This window comes from Ceratotherium simum, chromosome 24, assembly GCF_057802395.1.
Source record: "Ceratotherium simum simum isolate JZ-2026a chromosome 24, ASM5780239v1, whole genome shotgun sequence".
Lineage (NCBI taxonomy): Eukaryota > Metazoa > Chordata > Mammalia > Perissodactyla > Rhinocerotidae > Ceratotherium > Ceratotherium simum.
In genome coordinates, this window is record NC_141923.1 from 37,906,085 (window position 1) to 37,921,439 (window position 15,355).

At 57.4% G+C, this 15,355-nt stretch overlaps 2 protein-coding genes across 10 annotated transcripts in view; one reads left to right on the top strand and one right to left on the bottom strand.

The window, feature by feature from the left end:
• Window positions 1-1,193, top strand: part of SPTB (spectrin beta, erythrocytic) — a 109,882-nt gene extending 108,689 nt beyond the window's left edge. The window contains exons 34-36 of the mRNA XM_004426243.3: window positions 343-516; window positions 806-848; window positions 992-1,193. Of these exons, the coding sequence (XP_004426300.3) occupies window positions 343-516; window positions 806-848; window positions 992-1,159 (385 nt within the window). The 3' untranslated portion in view covers window positions 1,160-1,193. The remainder of the gene's footprint in view (window positions 1-342; window positions 517-805; window positions 849-991) is intronic.
• A 4,531-nt stretch (window positions 1,194-5,724) lies between these two features.
• The window catches only part of PLEKHG3 (pleckstrin homology and RhoGEF domain containing G3), a 39,215-nt gene continuing 29,584 nt past the window's right edge, over window positions 5,725-15,355 (bottom strand). For 2 of the 9 annotated variants that reach the window (XM_087448375.1, XM_087448371.1), the window contains exons 13-18: window positions 12,652-12,690; window positions 12,186-12,208; window positions 11,373-11,711; window positions 10,763-10,876; window positions 7,609-9,007; window positions 5,725-7,090 (exon numbers count right to left, since the gene is read on the bottom strand). In XM_087448375.1, coding sequence (XP_087304501.1) covers window positions 6,357-7,090; window positions 7,609-9,007; window positions 10,763-10,876; window positions 11,373-11,711; window positions 12,186-12,208; window positions 12,652-12,690 — 2,648 coding nt within the window. In that variant the 3' untranslated portion in view covers window positions 5,725-6,356. Of the gene's footprint in view, window positions 7,091-7,608; window positions 9,008-10,762; window positions 10,877-11,372; window positions 11,712-12,185; window positions 12,209-12,651; window positions 12,691-13,131; window positions 13,222-15,355 lie in introns of all 9 variants that reach the window. The other 7 variants (XM_087448378.1, XM_087448377.1, XM_087448373.1 and 4 more) reach the window with 7 other exon arrangements.

A 15,355-nucleotide genomic window follows, 5' to 3' on the forward strand; every position in this document is an offset into this window, starting at 1 on the left:
AATATTTGAGGATATGGGGAAATACTCATCATATAGTGTTAAGCTTAAAAGCAGGACATAAAATTGAATATACAGTATAATCCAATTTTAGCTATATATGTGAATAGAAAAAAGTGTATGTTGACTAGAAAAGAAACTAGAAAGAAATACATAGTGTTAATAATAGTTAACTTTTAGTAGTAAAATTATATGCAGATCATTTTAATTTCCAATTTTTTTACAGTAAAATGTGCATTTATCAGGGCACAAATGGTGTAATGGAAAAAATGGTAAAGCTATAGGAATTGATTATAGAGATGCTGATCAGGACTGTGGGTGACCTGCCTGTCTGCATCTTCGCAGGTCCTGGAACAACCTGTACTGTGTGCTCAGAAACAGCGAACTGACTTTCTACAAGGATGCCAAGAACCTGGCCCTGGGGGTGCCCTACCATGGGGAGGAGCCCTTGGCCCTGAGACATGCCATCTGTGAGATTGCTGCCAACTACAAGAAGAAGAAGCACGTCTTCAAGCTGAGGTGAGGCCCCTCCTGTCCACTGCCCCTTCCCCGGTGGCTTGATTTGGCATTAGTGGCCGGGCAGAGGCCCATTATATGGGACCAGCTCCAGGCCTGGGTTTCCCCTCAGGGATTTTTCAAATCAAAGAGGCTGATGGTCTAGATTTTTACCTCTCTCAGAAGGTGCTGTGCTGCCTGGGAGGGTTCTGGTCTGAGGAGGCTCAGGGGTTTGTGGGATCAGAGCCAGCCCTGTGTCCAGGCAGAGGGCTCCAGAGGTGGCCACATGACAGGAAACTCTTTGTCCCGCTAGGCTGAGCAATGGCAGCGAGTGGCTCTTCCATGGCAAAGATGAGGTAAGTGCAGGAGGCCGAGCCCAGACCCCGCCAACAAAGGGGCAGGTGGAGGAGACCCAAGCCACTTGATCTCAAGGCTCCCTCAGAACGGGCAGCCCTAGGGCCCCCCATCCTTTGCGGGCCCCTGACCTCCCTCCCTGCAGGAGGAGATGCTGTCCTGGCTGCAGGGAGTGAGCACCGCCATCAACGAGTCGCAGAGCATCCGCGTCAAGGCACAGAGCCTGCCCCTGCCCTCCGTCACCGGCCCCGACGCCAGCCTTGGCAAGAAAGACAAGGAGAAGAGATTCAGCTTCTTCCCGAAAAAGAAATAGCCTCGTCTCGGCGCCCGCGGGTGGGGCCGGGCGGCGGGCGCGCGGTGCACGGGGACGTGCAGGGACGAGCCTCCCTGGGCCGCCCCGACGGGCCGGGGCTCCCGCGGCCTGACCCTCGGCCGCAGCCCAGTCCCCGCCCGCTGCCTGCCGCCTGCCTGCTCCGGCCGCCGGCCCCGCTGGGCTGCGATGGCTGCCTTCGCCCGCCGGCCCGACGCTGCCTCGCGCCCTCCGCCCCCCAGAGGGCCAGCGCCCAGGGACGGGGGGGGGGGGGGGGTTCCGGCCTGGGGGCAGGAGACTGTTCTCCGGGGCACACGCCCTCCTCTCCCCGACCCCACCTCCCCAGCCGAGGGCGCGCCAGCCCCCAGAGCCCCATAAAGGCTGGAAGAAAAGCTGGGGTTCCTCAGACGCTGTCCACTCCCAAAGCCAGTCTTGCTTGGGGTCACCACTCACTTGGTCATAGCCAGGGAAAGGGAAAGGGAAGAGGACACTGGAAATGCCTGACCTGCCTCTTAGGGGCATGAGGAAGGAGCCTTCAGGTGGGCCCACAGAAACCTAGCTCTGGGCCTGGGGCTGCTGGGGACTGAGGGACAGGCCTCCTCCCCATTGGGCTTCCTTAGAATTGGGGCTCTCACCTCAGGGGCCACCACATCCCTTCCTCTCTCCTCCATGCGCCAAAAAAATATGGGGGGGGGCACCCTCCAAGGTCAGTGTGTCCTAACAGCAAGGGGCCTCCGGCACCCTTTGCTGCCACCGCAGGTGGGAGAGGGAGCATCAGGAAGTGCTCACGTGGCCTCTGTTAAAACTCTAGCTAGAGCTTAGGGCTTGGCTCAGACCTGAAGGAGGTAGAGTCTCCACACTGCCTAAGGCCCTGCCTCTCCACTCGGGGACCCTCCCCCACTCCCAGTAGTGGCCAAACCAGCAATATCTGACTGACCCAGGACCCCAGATGCAAGATGGACACCCCAGCACCTGGAGTAAAGCCTCCCAAAGCCAAATGCCCAAGGTGTACTGTCTGCAGCTGGTACCATCTGAGGGTACTGGCTGGACAAACAGCAAAGTTTATGACCTGTCACCCCGGGGTGGCAAATGTGGCCACATCTGGCTATTACCACCCATGTAACACAACTCCTGGACAGCTGGGACAAATGCCGGGGCCAGAGCCACAAGGTGTGGCACCCCTTGATCAGCTTCTCCTGAAGGTCCTGGCCTTGGGTCTTGGGGAGGGGGAGTGTCACATGGGTACAGAGGTCTTCAGACACCTACTGCCCCCCAGCCCCAAGCACAGCCAGAAGGGGCCCTGCAACCTCTATCCCCAGGGACAGGCTTCCCCATGCTGCTACAGTCAGACTTCTGGAGGGAAGAGACCATTCCTTCCACAAGGGTCTTCCCCCGCCACTCTGAAAGCAACACAGCTCCAGCCCAGCATCTTAACTGGGGTTAGGTCCAACAGGGGTCAATTTGGGGGCGGCAGGCGCTTTCCCCTGGGGAGACCATAAAGGTCCCTGAGGCCTGCAGTTGCTGTTCCCTTCACCTTCCCATGGGAGGGAGGTTTAGACACACTGAGATGATTCCTCCGGAAGTGGGTGAGGCTCCGTAGAAACCACAGGGGTGGGCATCCAGAGTTACTAGCTAGGCCTTCCCAGGTGCCCTTAGTGCAGGCACAGCTCGGAGGTCAGTACCACCATGTCAAGGTGAAGCCAACTTCAACAGACAAGAACTATGGGAGGGAAGTTCTCTGATGGAGCCCAACATCCTCAGATCGGGTGTCCCACCTCTGTAGCCGGGGTCTTCATTTGGCCTCTCTGCATCTAATCCTACGGCCCTCTTTGCACCTACAGGGAATCTAGGGTATACCATTCACCAGCCTCTTTCTAGACCTGGGGAAACCAAGGCAGGAGGCAGTGAGGTGACTGTACTCACCTGGCAATAAAGAAGGCCTTTGGTGCATCTGCTCCAGGCCAGAGAGCACGCTCCTTGCTGAAGAGCAAATGGTAGCAGGAGTCTCCCTCAACTGTCCCCCTGGGTGTCTCTAGGGAGCCAAGGGACAAAGGGTCACCCTCTCCCCTCCATGTGTGCCAAAGTAGCACCTGAAGTGAGGGATTTCCAGCAACTCCACAGACCCAAGAATGGAAGAGCCCCAAAGAGGGAGCTAGGATTTTGCCACCCTCAGGTCCCCCGGCTGGGCAAAGGCAGCCAGCTGCATGTGACCCACCATCTATTGCCAGCTCCCCACGCATCCCCCCCACATCACACAGGCCCCAAGGCACCCAACCAACTGGACTGAAACTGCAGGCGCCCAACTTTGGGAGACTCTATGCCACACGGGGGCTAAGTGCCCTGGCAAGGTTTCCTTTCATTTTCTACTTTGCAGTCTTGGACAGTGTTCCCAAACAAGCCGCGACAGCTCCAGTCCACACCAGCATACCAGGCTTCCTCCCCAGGGCAGTTTAGAGGAAGCGCCTTCTGGGCATGGCCAGGCAGTCCTCCTTCCCTCTCTCCTTCCCCTTCATCCCCTGGCCTCAACTCACTCTGGCTGAGGGGGGCGTGGAGGGTCCTGGGGCTTCCCACTCCCCTAGCACCCATAACAGGAGGCCTGTGGAGGGCTCTGCTTCCCTGTCCCACCACTTTTCCTTCCTGCCTATTGGAGGGCAACTGGGGTCCCCCCGAGGCTGGTCCTGGATCTCCCTCCTCCCTTCAGTGGGAGGGGGCAGAGATCCAGAGGACCACAGGGCTCGGTCCCTTGGACAAGCAAGCTCAGGGAGGATGCAAGGGAGGAGGTGGCTGCAGAGGACTGCAACCCTGTTGGGCACAGACCATGCAATCTGTGGGGGGGCTGGCCCCGGGGCCGGCCGGGCCTGTCCACCTGCTCAACGTGCTTCCACCAACCAGAGGAAACCCGTTTACTAGTTTTTCTAATAAATCAATAAGGCTCCATATTTCTCTCTGTTTCTTATTTGACTGGCCTTGTTTCCCTTTGAACTGGGCCAAGGAAGGCTGGTTGAGCGAGCAAGGAGGGATCTCTGTTCACAGGACCACCACAAAGACAGAGAGACAGCCAGACTCTCTGGCTTGTCCCTGGGAGTCTTACGAGACAGTCTGCCAGCACCCAGGTCCTGCACCTCATCTGAGACCCCGGGAAAAGCTCGCTCGTTTATGCAATCAACCATCTTGAGGGCCCGCTGCAGGCCTTTCCCCATGGAGCTCAGGCGAGATCTTGGTGCTCACCGGACACCAAAATCACCAGAATCTCTGCCTGGGATGCACCTCCAGAGGGGCGATTTCAATTGGCCTGGCTGGATGGAAGCTAGGCATCGCCATTTCTCAACAGGTTCCCTCCCCTGATGATTCTTTCTAACGAGCAGTCGGTGAGAATCACTGAGCTGGTCCAAGGTTCCCAGACACACCTAGGTGGTTGTGTAAGGATCACTGCCACTTCCCAGGCCCCACCCCCGAAGAGTCTGAGTCAGGAGTTTGAGAGGCAGCATCTCATCCATCTCCTTAAACTTACAGATGAGGAAAAAGCAAGAGTTTAGGTGACCCAGCTAGTTAATGGCAGGGTGGGACCAGAACCTGGGTCTCTCTGGACTCTCACTCCAGTGCATTTGCGGCTACTCAGCGTCGTAACTCAAGTCTTGCCTGGTAAGAGCCAGCTCTCTCTCAGCGACTCTGGAAGTCACCACAGAAAATCCAGGGCAGCTGGCAGAACATGGGCTAGCTCTGCTCTGTCTGCTTCTGCTCAGAACGGGCCTCCACATGCCTCCAACCTTCCCTTGACCTCATCAGACTCAGCAGACCCATCTTCAGGGGTCCCCCCAGGTCAGAAGACTCGCAGGGCCCTGACCCTGCAAACCTGGGGGCACACGTGCAGGACAGCTCTGCCACCTAGTCCTGTAGCCCCACTCCTTCCAGGCCCCAGCCAGAAGGAACGAACCCAAAAAAGGCTGGTCCATCACGGAGAAAGGGCAGAAAGCCCAATCAGAAATAGAGAGGCATTCCTACCCTTTTTCAATCAAAAACAATTTTGAGAATGGGATGAAAACCAAGGATCTATCCCATAAAAAGTGCACCTGCACTCCTCACCCAACATTGCAGCCACCTTAAGACCTCTCTAGGTTCCAAGTTTAGAATCCTGGCCTCCTGATGTCTCCTGGGAATTAAAGAGGGAAAGAGAAGTAAAAGGCACCAGACACTGGAAACTTCTGCCTATTAGAAAAATGTTCCGTTCACTGTTCTCCTTTTTTTTTCAGTCCAACTTTGGCCCTTGGGGAAAAGAGCTCAAGGCTGGCATGGTGCCCCAGACCCCATCCCAGACAGGACACCAGGCTGAGGACAGACAGAGAAGTCCATGGGTATAGAAGTAGCAGAGAACGAGTTCCCTCCGGCATGTCTTGCTGCCCTAGCCTCCCCTACAAGCACCCGGGTGCCTTATCTTCGTGAGCACGGATGACGAATGAGTGAATGTGGAGGCAACAACAGCCACGTCTCGCCTTCCCTAGGACATCCCTGGACACGATCAATTCTCCCCAACCCAGCTAGACCCCAGGAATAAGGCCGCACACAGGTCGCTTGGTCAGCAGTGGTTATTGCACCATTGGCAAATAATGAAATGTGTGTACATTAGCGACAACCACAGGGTCAGCAAGACAACCCACAAAAGTACCTGAACTGAGTCCATTACATTCTTCCCAGGAGGGGGATCAACAACAGAAGAACACACATCCTCACACACATACGCACACACTAACATACCACAGAATGGAAAGCAATAAATTATAGGCCTCATTCCTCCTGGATCCTAAGAAGAGGCACAGCTGGAGAGCAAAGCCTCCCCAGGCCACTCTCCTGTGTCTCCCCTGGGTGGGGCCAGCAGTCTGGGCCCTAGGAACAGGTGAGCTTAAATATTTGGCTTCTTACCAGAGAAAAACTATATACAAGGGAAGTGGCCACACTGGCCTCAGAGGGAAGAAGGGCTCGTCTGGGCCTGTGGAAAGTCGCCGCAAACCGGGGGCATCGCCAGCGCATTCACAGACAGCAGGTGAAGACACTTGCCGAGCACACTAGCACGTTCTTCCAAGAAGAGCAGAGGGACTGGCCTTCCCCGGGGCACTGGGCAGGGCTGGTGTGAGCCCAGGGTGCGGAAGTACACCAGGCTCCTCCCTGACCCCCAGCATGGCTCCCCCTCCTCTAGGACTCAGAGTCAACCTATGGAGTTCAAGGCCTGGAATTTCTCCCTCAGGTTTCTCACTCTGCCCTGTTGGCTCAGGTCCGCTGGGTCCCTGGCACCCTCTTCCTTTGGCCGAAACTCTGCAGGCTCCTGGAAATCCTGGCCCTGCCCCACCGTGGCCGCTGGCGAGCTCGGTCCCTGCCCAATGCCCTCCTCCAGCCCCACAGCGGGGCCGGGCAGGGGCCCCTTCTCCATGACAATCACCCGCCGGTTGTTGTCCAGGGTGAGGTCTGCGGTGACGATCAGGGCCTCCTCTCCATCCGGCCCGCTTTGGGGCAGCACCCTGGGAGGCTGGGGCTGGGTGGCCTCCGGGCCGGCCCGGCTCCTCTGGGTGCTCAGGCTGCTACAGCGGCCCACCCTGCCAGACAGAGGAGGCTCCACAATGTTCTCCGGCACCGAGCGGCTCCGGTTGACGGGCGGGCGGTGGGGCCGGCTGCCCTCGGCCTGGAGCGCCTCATCGTAGGAGGCATACTTGGAGCAGAGCTCCCGGACGTCAGGCCAGTTGAAGGTCTCAGTGTTGAAGGGGCTGAGGGGGCTTCGAGAGGAGGGCCGGGCCCCAGGCGAGGTGGTCCTCGGGCTGGCAGCAGAGGGGCTGAAGGAGAACCGCCGCGGTGACGTCTCCCCGGCAGAGCAGGGCTTGGGCGGGCTGTGCTCCTGGACCATCAGCTGCTCATAGTTGAAGAGGGACAGCACTGGCTTTCTCTTACCTGCAGGGAGGGAAAGTGGCCTGAATCACTGAGCGGGAGGGGAGAGAGGAAGAGGACGCTGAACTGTCTTCAACTCACTTTCCAGGCAAGGCTGGCTGCTGGGGTTTATGGGTGTGATAGAAGAGAAATCTCACTGACCATCCACAGCCCATTTATCAAAAGCAAATGGGAAGAATGAAGAAAAGGCGGTGGACAAAGGGTCAGGAGTCAAAGGAAGAGCTCCTGCTCTCCTGTAAGAGGGGCCCATGGCCACATTTCCTCCAGAGGCCTCTGCTCCATAGGAAGGGCTGGGTGGGGGGTGGTACCGGGCAGGGAGAGGGCTCAGCCAGGGCTGCATGCTCAGCCTCGGGGCCTAAACCAGCTGCCAGGGCTCACCCTGGCCCTCAGTGTAGGGTCCAGCCCTCTCTTTGGTAGATTCTTTTTAGGGGTCACTTTCCCCCAGGAGCCAACTGGCTCCTAAAAGGCTCTTCTGCCCCAGACTTGCGGGAAGGACCCACTCCCTGCCCCCTTCGCTATACCTGTGCCACCCAATGGTGATCCGGTCTCCTCCTGCAGACGGGGAATGGTGGGAACCACCTTTTCCCACTGCAGTGGCGGCCTGGCTGTCACCGACTTGCTCTTGATCCGGAGGCTGTACTGGCGAGCCAGCTGGTAGACCTTGTTCTTGACTCGCTCGCTCACGTGGCTATCCATCACGTGGGAGAGCTGCACAATGCGGGGGTGCAGCGGGGCCACCAGCTCCCCCTGGGCACCACTGCTCAGCTCCTTCACCAGCTCTTTCAGCTCCCGGGCCAGGTGGGCCGGGCTGGGCCGCTCGGTGGGGGATATGCTCTCCGGCGAGGCAGTGGCCGACTCCTCAGTGATGGCCCCCAGCTCATGCTCCTCCAGGATGAAGAGTGGCTCATGTAGGTCAAAGCCGTTGGCCTGGCCTTGGCCTGTCCCCTTCCGAGGGCTCCCCCCAGAAGACTCCATTCCCTCCCAGATCTTCACAATTTCCGAAGACGGGCGGAACTCAGCATCTGTGATAGGAGCTGGGTCCCCAGTGCCCACTTGGCCTGGTCCTGGGAGGTCAAACAGGGCCCAGGAAGCCGGCCTGGAGCCCACCTGTCTCTTGTGCCCCAGTGGAGCCAGTGGCTCTGGGTCTGGCCTGGGAAGGCTGTTGAACCTGGAGACCGAGTTTCTCACCAGCCCTTTGGGAATGTAGGAGAGGCTCTCCCGGCGCCGGATGCTGAAGCCCGCGTCATGGTGCTCCGCATTTTCATAGTAGCTCTTGATTCTGTCCAGCAACAGCCGGTCTCGGGTAGAGAGCATCGATTCCTTCCTCTTGCAGGAAGACCTGTCTGGCTCCACTGAGCAGCCTGGGCTTGAGGGCTCTGTCCCATTGACAGAAGGGCCACTCTCTGTGGCCACCCCCACATTGGTGTCCACTTCTAGGGGGAGCTGAGAGCTGAGGGAGTCTGTGGTGCTACTACTCCCTTGGGCCAGGCCCTTCTCACTGCCCTCTAGGCTAACCACACTGCTGCTCCGGCTGGTCAGCCTTGGGGTCCCAAAGCCACTGGACTTGCTGTCCTCCAGTGCCAGGCTGCTCCGCCGAGAGAAGCTGCTGACGAACCGCTCAGCAATGACGCTGGCCTGGTCCAGCACGGAGGGTGGCAGGAGGCTCTCGGGCTCCTGGGAGGCCCCCATTTCCTCCTCCTCCTCCTCACTGCTCAGGGCCTTAAGGTCCTCAGTGCTCTCAGCCACCACGAAGTCCGCTATGTCACCTGAGTGGTGCAGCCCCAGCAGCTCCTGGTGGGCGTCAAGCTGCCCATCCAGGACTTCTGGAGACTCTGTGTCTGAGGGCATCTCCTCGGTGCTGGGACCTCCCGCGGCAGCAAACACCTCCTGCTCTGTCCCCGACTCAGGGTCTGGCTCAACCTGGGACAGCACAGAGAGCTCATATGAGCCAAACACCTCCCTCATGAGACCCGGGGGATGAGGGGACAGCACACCTGCTCAAAGCCTAGTGAGGGGCTGCAGTTTGGGACCGAAGGCAACCAATGAGCTCGAATCAAGAGTGGGCAACAGGAACTCAGAGAGAACAGCGTGATGACGTCCCTCAGTCACCCTGGGCCCAAGGAAATTCCCTCAAACCCAAGGAAAATGCTAGGATGGGGGAGAGTGGTGGCACCCGTCAGTGACAGCCTGCCTGGGAGCTACAGGGACAAGGTGGGAACATACACACAGGGCAGAGGTGTGGCACCAGGACTCCCCTGCCCGATGGTGTGGCAGCTCCCTAAAGCCCTAGAGCCTCCCCACATGTTCAACCCCAGGCCTGAACAACGTGAGAGGCCACTCCAACTTCCCGGAGGGGCCAGGGCCTCCCGTGTGGATCAGGATCCTGAGGGCAACAGGACCACCTGCTGGAATCCTGTCAGAGGGCAACATCAGGGATTTGGCTCCTACAGCCAGCCTCTGGCCTTGTGCACAACTCCACATGTGCCCAGAAGATGGGCAAGGAAGGAAGCAAATTTGCGAACTCCTCTTGACCACCTTGAAGGTCATTTAAATCATAAAACTGGCCAGTACAGGTAGCTTTCCAGAAGGGTCTTTAGGGAGAAGAGCAAACTCACTACATACTGAGGCATCAGACCTGATTCCCATTGTTCTAGTCCAGAATCTACAGAGCAGGACCCTCGACCTAGGCCTGCACCATGCACCACAGTAGCCACCAGCCACACATAGTTTCTGAGCAACTGAAATGTGGCTAGTCCAAACTGAGGACAGTTCTACGGGTAAAATACACACCAGACTGCAAAAACTTCATACAAAAAAAGTATAAAACATCTCATTTACAGTTTTTATATTGATTACATGTTGAAATGACAATCATTTAGATATACTGCGTTAATTAACGCGGCTACTAGAAAATTCAAAATTACACATGTAGCTTGAATTATGTTATCACTGGACATCAGACTCTTAGCCACTGTCATCCAGGTTTCTAGTCTTGTCTTGGCTGCGAGGCCCCTCCTGGGGTGTAGGCCTCATGAACTTTCTCTTGTTAACTTTGGGAAAGCAAACGACTCCATTCCACACAACCCACAGACAGCGTGGGGTGGCGGGAAGAGGAGCATGGGCTTCTGAGCCACAGACTCAAGTCTGAGCCCAGCTCTGCCCCTCAGGAGCTGCCCAAAGTTGGGCATATCACTCAACCTCTCTGAGCCTCTTTCTCCCTAGTAGAGCTACTGCAGGGAATAGAAGGAAGAAATAAACCATCACACACGTAGGAGGTACCCAACAGATATCAACACCCTGCCCCTTTGCTCAGGTGGGCACGGGCGTGATTTAAATGTCTGGCATGCTGGCAGGGACAGGGCATTATGCCTATAGAAGGAGGCCTGGCCGAGGGGACCTAAAATCTGGCCACTTCCACTAACTGTGCCCCTTGGCAAGGGACTGCATCTGCCCAAAGGCAAGGGAACCTTTTTCTAATTCATGGAAAGGGGCTGCTGCTCCTATGTACCCATAGACCAGATGGGCTTCCTGAAGGGACCAGAGTCCTGGGGAGCAGGGAATTCCTGTCCCCACGGGCCCAATGAGAGAACTCATGCCCGAAAGCCCCGCCTACAGACCTGGAGATCTGCCCCAGGCACCTCTGCACCAGCCCCCTTCCACCCGCTGGCCGCTCACCTCTGGCAGGGAAGAGGCAGACTCGAGGCTCATGCGCTTCTCAGGACTGGTTGGAGACTGACTGCTGGGCCTTCTGCAGCTCTTGGAGCCTTCAGACTCCCTGCGCCCCTTCCCCTGCAGCAGGCAGAGGGCAGTGGTCAGCTGCTGGGACAACTGGGAGCTGGTCTCTTCTGCATCCCAACATGGGCAGCACCTCTTGAGCCCTAAGAGGGCTGGGCTGCGCTGAGAGCCAGCCTTGGACCTGAGCCATTCCAGAGTCAACCTGAACTGCCAGGTCTAGGGACAGAGAAATCCCTGCCAGGCATGTGGCCTCTGAAAAGTCCAACCCACTTGACCCTTCCAGCCCTGCTGTGCGCTGGCTTCCCCCGTTCCCCACCACCCCCACCCCATTAGTCATGCTCATTGGTCACACCCCATTAGTACACTGGTTAGAGCCCAGTCCTGGAACAGCGCATGCCAGGGGCTCACCAGGGCATGACAGTGAGTGAGGGGTTAAGAAGTGCTGACGGCAGGAGTAAAGGAACAAGGACAGAGGAGGGGGGACTCTCTGATGGGCATGCACGTGCCAGGGAACATGCAAGGAGGAGGGGAGATCAAAGAGACACCTCACCATAGCGCCCCGGGAGAAAAGTAAAGCGTTGGCCCGATAGTGCCAGCAGTGGAGGGCGGCCAGCAGGGAGCTGGCAAAGTCGGCTACCTGCTCCGCCACTGCCAGGCTCTCCTCCTCCTCCTCCGAGCCCGGGGGCTCAGGCCCGGCCCCCTTCTCGCTGCCTTCATGCCCTGCCAGGTCCTCCAGAGAGACCTGAAAGGCCTGCTCCTCCTGCTCCTCCTCCACCTCCTCCTCTTCCTCCTCCTGTTCCTCCCGGGCAGCCCCTTCAGCCTCCGACTGCAGGCCCCGAGTACGGGCAGGCTGCCCGAAGTCCAGGAGAGTGCCGGCACTGCCCGCATGCTGTTCAGAGCACAAGACCCCCTCGTGACCGGCCTCTGGGCAACCTCCTCTCCTCCTGCCAGTGGTTGGGGGTGGGGAGGCTTCACGGAGAGAGACACGTCTAGACCTTGGTCTCCACCAGGGCCCAGTGAGGACAGGGGTTCTCGAGGCGGGAAGCCGGGACCTGGGGAGGCCGGGACTGGGGCCTGGTCAGGAACCCAGACCCAGGGAGGCCTCCCTGCCCCAGAGAACAGGAGAAATGAGGGAGGATGCAGGCTGGGCAGGACACCCCCAGGGTGCCATTCCAGGAAAAGGGTGCAGAAGGGTCCCCGGGGCAAGGGCCATAGCTTATTCACCTCTGTGACCCTCATGACAGAGCCCGGCGCACAGTAGGCGCTTGACAGTGTTTGTTGAATGAATGAAAACAATGGGGGCTGAAGGGGTAGGGGGCTAACCGGGCAGTCCCACCCACCTCTGTCCACCCACTGGCCTTACCTTCATTCCTGCTGCTCTGGCTGCTGCCACCACCGCCGGGTCCAGCACATGGGTGAGGGGAAGGGAAGGGGATACTGGTAAGCAGGAGAAGGAGCCTCTTTACAGAGGCCTGAGGCCCAGAGCCCCCTGGGGAAGGCCTCACGGGGGGCTCCTACTCCTAGAACCCTCGCTGGGTCTCCTGGGCTTCCAAAGGAATGACTGACAGAACAGGAGCCCGGGGAAGCAGAGCAGCGCAGGTCTGTGCCTGTTGCTCGCTCCTGCTGTTATCCACGGACAGAGTGTGAGGCATGTGGGTCGGGGAGAGCTCCCTCCCCATTTAGCAAGGGGTGAGGCCCACTTCCAGGGAGGAACAGAGGCAGAGTCCCCTCTGAACTGTCCTCAACACCCCCACCCAGGTGGTTACTGCTTCACTTTCCTGCCCACGCCCTAGAGCTCACCGGAATGGCCATCCACCTCTCCCACTCACCTTTCTCACTGAGTTGCCTGAGCAAGTGTTTGGTCGGCTCTGAGGGGGAAAGAGAATGGGCAAAGTCAGCACAGACCTGGAAACAGCCCTGCCTGGCCCTGGTCCCACGCTCACAGCACCACCAGCCCATCACCAGCTCAAAGTCCACTCTGGCATGGCCCCCGAAGCCCTAGGGCCTCAGGGAGGCTGCCCTTGCACCTACCCCACAGGGAGGCATGGCCTAGGCCACTCTCTCCAGCCCCTGCCAGCCAGCCCCCAGGAGCAGCACTGCCCACAACCCCCGCATTAGCGCACCCACCCAGGCCCCTCGGGTCTGCAGCCAGAGCCCCACTCTGCCCACTTCAGACCAACCAGCCACGTCTCTGGAGGGCCCCGGCTCCACCTCAAGCCCCACTCTCCCCACAACAGCACATCAGCGCATTAGCTACACCTAACACCAACCCCCTTCACAGCACTGGGGCTGGAAAGCAGAGGTCGCACCCGACTTTCTACGGCCCCTAAGGGCTGGCACCAGGAAGCCTCGCTGCCAGCTGGGGAGTGTTGCCCGGCTGTATGGGGGCTGACCAGGTTCTGGGGACAGGATACAAAAAATATCCATTAGGCTCATGGGGACATCTTTCTGGGGACAGACCTGAGACAAGGAGGCAAGGATAAGAGGACAGCGTCTCAAGAGATCTCTCTACAGAGCCAGGGCCTTAGCCCATACTGTCCTTGACCAACTGGTGTGAAGTGGGAGGCCCACTAAAAACTTGGAGCCAGAAGGAAAGTCTACTGAGGTCTCTTAGCTGTTCCTGGGAAGAAGAGCACATTGAAGAACTTTTTTTCTACTGAGATGCACATACACACACACTCTATCTGCATCAGTATAAGTAAACATCCAATTGTTTTTAAAGTGAGAAATATAAAATGCTCTGCTCTTTTATCTTAAAACTTGTAATCAAGAATAATAAGTGACAAATAACGACAGTAGCACCTGACTTATCCAGATAGTGCACCATCGCCCATCTCGGCTCTCTGGAAGTAGAAAGCAGGAGAGCCCAGAGGCAGGCGGAGAAGACGGCTGAGAGCAGACACTCAAGCACTTGCGTGGGGCCGCGTCCTTCCTCTCAGCAACTTCCTGGCCTGCTTTTACACACACTTCTCACAAGTTTGGTCAACTTATTTCTCGCGGATAGAAGGGGGAAGAAGGGGGAAGAAGGGCGACTACAGGCAAGCATGCCAAGACCGATGAGAACCAACACTCTTCAGTAAAGATGGTCACAACACCTCAAAGGCGGCTGTATCTATGGCAACCCCCAGCCCCGCCTCCCCCGGTTCACCTGCCACAGTGATGCTGCTGCACCGACCCTAGAAGAGGGGAAGTTCAGCTGTGGCCAGCATCCTCTACTTTAAAAGGCTCACGAGTATGAAGCACGTTTTAGAAAGATGTCTGTTTCATAATGCTTAAAACTAAAACAGGAAAACAAACAAAACCCCACTCTTTCAGTGTTCACAAGCTAAAATCTCAGCTACGTGGAAACTGGAGCTCTAAAACGGCTCATTTCCCAAATGCCCTGACTGCTACGGTTTGGATGCCGATGTTATGACAGGTGGTACAGCTATTAACACCTCCCCCACCGTCACTGACTGGACACTTCCATGGGCCAGGAGCTTCCAACTCAAAGCTATGGCAAGTTAAGGGGGAGTGTCAGAGGGACAGGAGGAGAATTCGAGGAGAAGAAAGGGAAACAAAGAGGGCCAGAGACTTATGAAGTAACACCTCCAATCTGGGGCTTTCAACACACGGCATCATAAAACTGGTGCAACCATGCTAAGTTTGCCTGGGGTTCGAGATCCATTGAGAGCCATACCAAACAAAACAAAACAAAACACAGAAGCTTTCCAGAGACCACTTGGCTCCATCTTCTAGAAGACCAAAGCCCACAGGTCAATCCACACTGTTGTTCAGGGCACCCGTGGGTCAAGGCCAATCAAAGCCCAGCGCACTGTGGAGACCCAAGCCAGGACACCGCTCCTAGTCACTCCGCAATCTTTCTCTCCAGGGGACTCTAAGGCAGTTCTCACCCCAACTCCCACCTCGTAAGTTTGCAGGCACCCGGCTGAAGCCAGATCTGTCCCTGGGCCTCAGACGAAGGGCAGAGTGAAAACACACACATTCATCACCACGGGAGCTAAGAATAAAAGCAAGGTTTTCTCTTTTTCAATAGACGATTCATTCCAATAAATCTAAGTACACAGTAGCAAGCCCAGTGGTGGAAGAAAACCCAGAAGAGGAAAATGGAACACTTTCCTGAGACCCAAAGTAAATATTTCCCGTCTGGATTTGGTGCCACTTGACGTCTAACTCGTTTTCCCCACGTCCTGCCTCTGCCCTGTTCCAGAACTGGGCTGGGGACCATCTATGATGTCCGAGCATCACTCCTGGCTGACTCCCAGTATTCTGAGTGGCAAAGGAGGGAAGTTTTGATCACAGGGGAACCAAGAAGGGGTGCCAAGGCCTGAGTGAACAAGCCTCCCTAGGGCCTTGGAAAAGGTGGGCTGCCCAACCCTGGTGGGCCAGAAGGGCCAGAGATGCCTGGTGGAAACAGCAGGAACACAGGGAGAGGATGGCCCACACATGCCCATCAACCTCCCTCCTGCCCCTTCCCAGGACTTCTGGAGAGGTGAGAGCCAGCCCAGATGCTGCTGCAGATGGTCCATGCCT